This window comes from Phyllobates terribilis, unplaced genomic scaffold, assembly GCF_046119375.1.
Source record: "Phyllobates terribilis strain yellow unplaced genomic scaffold, ASM4611937v1 Scaffold_9__5_contigs__length_417890890, whole genome shotgun sequence".
In the NCBI taxonomy this organism is placed as follows: Eukaryota; Metazoa; Chordata; class Amphibia; order Anura; family Dendrobatidae; genus Phyllobates; species Phyllobates terribilis.
This window is the reverse complement of record NW_027362769.1, coordinates 367,339,067-367,345,066: the sequence shown is the minus strand read 5'-3', so window position 1 is coordinate 367,345,066 and position 6,000 is coordinate 367,339,067. Positions and strand designations below refer to the sequence as shown.

Genomic DNA, 6,000 nt, shown 5'->3' with positions numbered 1-6,000 from the left:
CGGCGACGTCTTTGTCACTGGTGACATAGAAGAACAGTGACGACGGCGGCTCTTGCTGTAGAAGCCGCATGTAGACATGGTGTGACCCTGTGCCAGTATCCGCAGCCAGAAAAGAGTGTGAACAGAGACCCTGCCCCTCTTTATGAGGGCGGGATTACTGGGTGTTGGGTTGATTTCGTGAATAATGATTGGTCGCAGACATCACACGTGTTTTGGCGGCTCATGTTAATTTATGAACTAGCCAATAGAGTTGTAGGGAGCGTGTTCACATGACGCGCTAACAGGAGCAGAGGAGTATAAATATCCCGCTCTCCTCTCCTCTCCTCACTTCTGTTCTCCTCTATACAGAGCTATGGCCAGAACTAAGCAGACAGCTCGTAAATCCACCGGAGGGAAAGCTCCCCGCAAGCAGCTGGCCACTAAGGCCGCCAGGAAAAGCGCTCCCGCCACTGGCGGAGTGAAGAAGCCTCACCGCTACCGGCCAGGGACAGTCGCTCTCCGTGAGATCCGCCGTTACCAGAAGTCCACCGAGCTGCTGATCCGTAAGCTTCCCTTCCAGCGCCTGGTGAGAGAAATCGCCCAGGACTTCAAGACCGATCTCCGCTTCCAGAGCTCGGCCGTCATGGCGCTGCAGGAGGCCAGCGAGGCTTATCTGGTGGGGCTGTTTGAGGACACAAATCTGTGCGCGATCCACGCTAAGAGGGTCACCATCATGCCCAAAGACATCCAGCTGGCCCGCCGGATCCGTGGGGAGAGAGCTTAGATCCGTCCTACACGTCTGACTATAACACAAAGGCTCTTTTCAGAGCCACCAAATCCTCCATAATAACGAGCTAATCCCTCACATCTGCTTCTCTACCCTGATTATTGAATGTCAGCTTTATATAATCTATTTGGAGTCTGGACTGTGTTGTGAAAGAATCTAGAAAGCATGCGCAGATTTCTTGGTGTATATGATGCGATCATTATAGGACGTCCATTATCCAGCGCTATCTCCTGTGAACACTCGCTGACTCCTATCAGCCGCACGGGTCTGATCCTGAAAACGCATCAGGATTAAGAGACTAATATCCTCTGCGGCTCTGTAGTAGGTTTATCTAGATAATATTAACCTACATTTTATAAAATCCCCACCTCCTTCTTTCAAAGTTCTCTGTAAACTGCAGTATCTCGTTTCTTTATATTCCCGGCATATTGCTGGTGTGATGGAGTCACCATTGTTAGAATCAGTTCTGCACTTTGTGTTTATAGAAAGCGGATACTGTTCCCTGGATCCTGGAAAATGATAGAAATTCCTGTATGGAACCAAGAGACCATTGATCGCTCAACACAAGCAAATTTCCTGATATCCGACAGTCCTGAAACTACGTGATCCAGAAGGACAGAAAAAGCCATCAGCCCCTGAGCGGGAACTTCATATTCGGTAACTATTAACATTAGCTCCTCCCCTTCCTCTGCTGATTGGCTGAACACAGGACGTTAGGGAGTTTGAATTTCCCGCTCCTTGTAGTTTCCGCAGCTTCTACATGTAATTGTGTTACTACTTCTGCTGTGAAGAGAATTGTCCGGTCTATAGATAAAACTCCACTGACCACATTCATGTAATCACCTTCCAGATCACAGTGTATTCTCCATTGGATATGGGACCACTGGAATGAGAATCAATCAGCTGCTCAGTGATTTTGTTATTTATACGGTTCCTTTTTTATTTGACCTGAGCTGTTGTCATTATCTTCTACATGAAAATAACAAATGTTCTCTAAATGCAAATCTTCATATGAAGAAACAAGTGATATCTGAGTTTTATGATCTCTGACAATTACAATACAAGTGTTATTAGGAGAAAGTAAATATTGTCATTTCTGATGAGCGGAAAATCCCAGTGGTGGCAAAATATTAAGTATCTGAGCAGTGCTGCTGACCGCGGCTTCCTCCCTGCACTGTCCTTAGAAGAGGCAATAATCCTGGCTGCCACAATCCTCCTCAAATCACCGCACCCCAAGAGCAATTCTATCAGAAGTGACAAGCCCATCTTAGAAATGTCAGAGCTCAGTCAGGATCCTATAGATTAGTCACCGGGAGCAGCCAGAATGTCACATGTAGATTGTACAGAATGCACGGGATGATGAGGGGAGTAGTAAGGTGCGGAAATGACCCTTCCTGGACATTAGTGAATAGCATGTTACGAATATGCTGGTATGATGGAAGTGGGGGTTAATCACTGTCAGTGCCGTTATAGAGAAGCTGCACAATGAGCAGGAAATTCAAACTCCCCAACAGTTCAGTGTTCAGCCAATCAGCAGAGGTAGGAGGAGCTAATGTTGATTCTGTAAGACCCGCCCTGGAAACGCGTCATCTCTGCAGTCTTCTCTCTGGTCCACCCAGACGCTATATAAAAGAAGAGTCCGTGCGGTTTAGTCACAGTTTTCTGCTGACTATTTGGAAGATGTCTGGTCGCGGTAAAGGAGGGAAAGGTCTCGGGAAGGGCGGTGCCAAGCGGCACAGGAAGGTGCTCCGTGATAATATCCAGGGCATCACCAAGCCTGCCATCCGCCGTCTCGCTCGCAGAGGAGGCGTCAAGCGCATCTCCGGCCTCATCTATGAAGAGACTCGCGGTGTCCTGAAAGTCTTCCTGGAGAACGTGATCCGTGACGCCGTCACCTACACCGAGCACGCCAAGAGGAAGACCGTCACCGCTATGGACGTGGTGTACGCGCTCAAGCGCCAGGGCCGCACTCTCTACGGCTTCGGAGGTTAATTGTATTCTCTGCTCCATCCTGACAACCCAAAGGCTCTTTTCAGAGCCACCACATCTTCTAAGTGAGGCTACAATCTCCTGCTGGCGAGTAATAATCCCTGTGCTTCTGTGAATGTCAGTGCGAGATTTATACACTGTTTAATAGGAATTAAAATACTCAGTCATTGTTCACAAGGAGCTCCGAGAATACTGGCACTGAAGGGTTAATAGTTTCTTGTGGTTGGAATGATTTCTAGTCAATCACCGATTACGTCCAATACAGGAATCTGTAGATCTCCCGAGTTATGGAAGCAGTATCCGCTTTCTGTAATACAAGGTACATTCCTGCTCCCATCAATAGCGATGTTCCGAGTGCTGCTTGGAGAAAACCTTGAATGATGGTGAAGATTGTTAACCCGAAAATAATTAATAATTGAGGCCCACCCTTCTCTCTACGATCACTGTGATTGGGGTAAGCGGCTCTGCGCCGTACAGTGGGGTAGAGCTTCCCCCAGACCAGATAGCGTTCTCCCTACAAGCAGAGGAGCCGGTAATATGACAAAAGACAAAGAACGATTGAGCGGGAAATTAAAAACAGCCAACGGATCTGTGATCAGCCAATGACAGACAGACATCCTCAGGCGCCGATCAATACCGGATACAAGTATTTCTGCCACTGTTTAACTCTAGTAGCCGTGTGTTTTGTTGATCCCCACTCCGCACTTACACATGCTTTACAGAAGCGGGGTCTTCCCCAGACCCCACGACGCTCACATCAGGCTCCTTGTAGAACCTGTGAGACTTCTCCTCAGTTGGATCGGAGCGAACACCACAGGGTATCAATGTAGATTAGTGGGTGAATGAGGAGCCTCCTGGATGTGTAGATGGAGCGGAGTAGAAGCATCAGATCACTGCTGAATATACAGATAACGGCACTGAATGGAATTAACCCCTCTCCCGCCATCCCCTACTTGAGGATTGAATGGCGCTCATAGAACCCACTACCAAAATAAGTCAGATTTTTAAAAGTTCGCTCTTCTAGAATTAGGACCTTGTTATCCTCAGGTGATCGGGGTGTGTCACCCCAGGCCTGGATGCCACAAATATTATAGGCTGTGTCTGAGAGCAGGAGTTAGGTTCCCTGGTCAGGGACAATTAGCATACAGCACCTCCTGTCCCAGGCCAGTAGGTGGAGCTGGCTGCCCTTATAAAAGCTGGAACTGAGGGCAGGGTTAGAGAGAACTGGACGACCTAGCTCAGGACTGAGACTAGTCCCAGAGAAGGAGGGACAGTTCAGCTGTAGCCAAGGAGTCCGTGAGGCAGAGGAGAAGCTGCGAGCCAGGGACAGAGGCGACGAGAGCCGGTTCTGGATGAGAGAACTACACCAACGGACATTGGGGTCCGAGGCTGTCAGGGTTGCAAGCCCAGCAGCAGAGAACCAACCCGCGAGGGATTTCAGGTCCCTTGGCCAAAGAAGCATGGAGGCTCCGCCACACAGAGGGAAACGGTACAGCACGAGGAAGCAAAAGGTACCCAAGGCCCGAGTGGCAAGCCATACAGGCGAAGTACATGGCCAGCTCAGGGACGTGGGCTATTACACCACGAAAAGGGGGATAGTCAGCAAGGGCAGAGTGAGAACGGTAGGCCTTCACACTCACCCTGACCAGTGGGGCTCGCCCGAATGCTCTCAGACACCCAGGCCCATTCCTACCCGGTACTCCTGTCGGGTCATTAGTAATACCTACAATAAAGACCCTGGACTGTTTGAAGCGGATTCTGAACTCTTATTATTGCGGCCTGCACTATCACCACCAGCATTCACATACGCTTCCCTGAGGCTACACTCTTCCCGTTGGGAGTTATCCTATCCCTGTGCTGCACACCAGCATCAGCGGTCTGCCTTGCAGTGGCGGTCATCCCTGACCGCAACCCACGGGTGGCGTAGTCGGACATTCATAACTCTACAAATAGACTGCCACAGCATTTGGTCTGACCACCCTGAGCCACGGGATGGGGTTGCCACTACTACCCCCATCATCGCACTAAACCCCGGTTCCGGGTGCCCCACGGCTCAGGGGGCAAGTCAGGGGCAGATCTAAGCTCTTTTCCCACAGATCCGGAGGTCCAGCAAGTTGTCTTTGTGCAAGTTTGTAAACAGTTTAGTGAGGAAGGCTGTCAATTGTATGACTTACCTTATTAGCAGCCGCATTGTATGTATGAAAAACTGGCTTCTCACGGGCAAGGACCTAATGTTCACCCTTCCCCGTTGTCCCTTATACTCTTCAGTATAGACTATATCACTGTCCAGCATGAGTAAAGCAACCATTGCGCTATAACAGGAGTAACATGTACGAGGACCAAGCTATGAGTCCTCTGCAGCGGCCCTTAAAGGATCAACAGTCGGCCCTCACTATTGTTAGAGGGCCATCAACCGGCTATGCTTTGTTGTTCCCATTATTAAAAAGTGGGTCTCCTTTACTGTTATTGCGTATGCAGTAACTGTCAATTCCCGACGCCTGCACAATGGAACCCTGCGGTACAGTGCACGGCGAGACGGGGCCAGGATGAAGCAAAGCGCGCCTTATGTGAGCGGCATTTTGCGCATGCCCGAGTAGTGAGGTAGAACAGAGCTCATCACAGGTCCCTGTGACGTGCAGGGCAGTGGGATAATATGGTAACTAAGCATATAGGCGGATATTTTGGGGAACAATAAACAGATGGGGATTTATTGGTTTCCGGGGGACACCAATCCTGTGGAAAACAAAGTAGATGAAAGCACTTTTCTCTGAAATCAAACCTCTACTATGGGCCATACAGGTATGTATAGATTTTCTTTAACTTGTATGCCCATAGTAGAGGTCTGATATCTCCCAGGGGGTGACAGAATCCCTTAAAATAATGTGTCTGTTGTATTTCAAATAAAGTGTTTACTCTGTGTCTGTGTGTTTATTTAATTCTTTATTTTATTTAGGTTTGGTAATGAAAGGGTCTGATTGACATTGTGTCATCACGAAACAAAAGAGCTAGGTGTCAGCTAATCCAATTCACCCAATTTTCATCAGCACTCCCATTCATGTAATTTCTGGGGCAGCTGAAAGCTGCTACTTTTAGCCTAGGAAGGTGCCATTAGTCAAACATGTTCCCTGACTATAATAACAGCTCACAGTTGTTTCATTAGCCTATGACGTAGCATATTTTTTCTGTCTCAAAAACACGGTGTTCTATTGCCGCACTTTTGTTGTCGGTACATGTGAATCCACCGC

At 48.6% G+C, this 6,000-nt stretch overlaps 2 protein-coding genes across 2 annotated transcripts; both read left to right on the top strand.

Annotated features, from left to right (window-relative positions):
* Positions 1–352: 352 nt before the first annotated feature.
* On the top strand, positions 353–763 carry LOC141161407 (histone H3). Its single transcript, XM_073646217.1, has one exon. It carries the CDS (start codon positions 353–355, stop codon positions 761–763), a length of 411 nt encoding a protein of 136 aa, XP_073502318.1.
* A 1,683-nt stretch (positions 764–2,446) lies between these two features.
* Positions 2,447–2,758, top strand: LOC141161406 (histone H4). Its single transcript, XM_073646216.1, has one exon. It carries the CDS (start codon positions 2,447–2,449, stop codon positions 2,756–2,758), a length of 312 nt encoding a protein of 103 aa, XP_073502317.1.
* The last annotated feature ends 3,242 nt before the right edge of the window (positions 2,759–6,000 follow it).

What these genes read in the sequence shown, in the direction of transcription:
- LOC141161407 (XM_073646217.1), top strand. Translation starts at nt 353, where the DNA reads ATGGCCAGAACTAAGCAGACAGCTCGTAAATCCACCGGAGGGAAAGCT.
- LOC141161406 (XM_073646216.1), top strand. Translation starts at nt 2,447, where the DNA reads ATGTCTGGTCGCGGTAAAGGAGGGAAAGGTCTCGGGAAGGGCGGTGCC.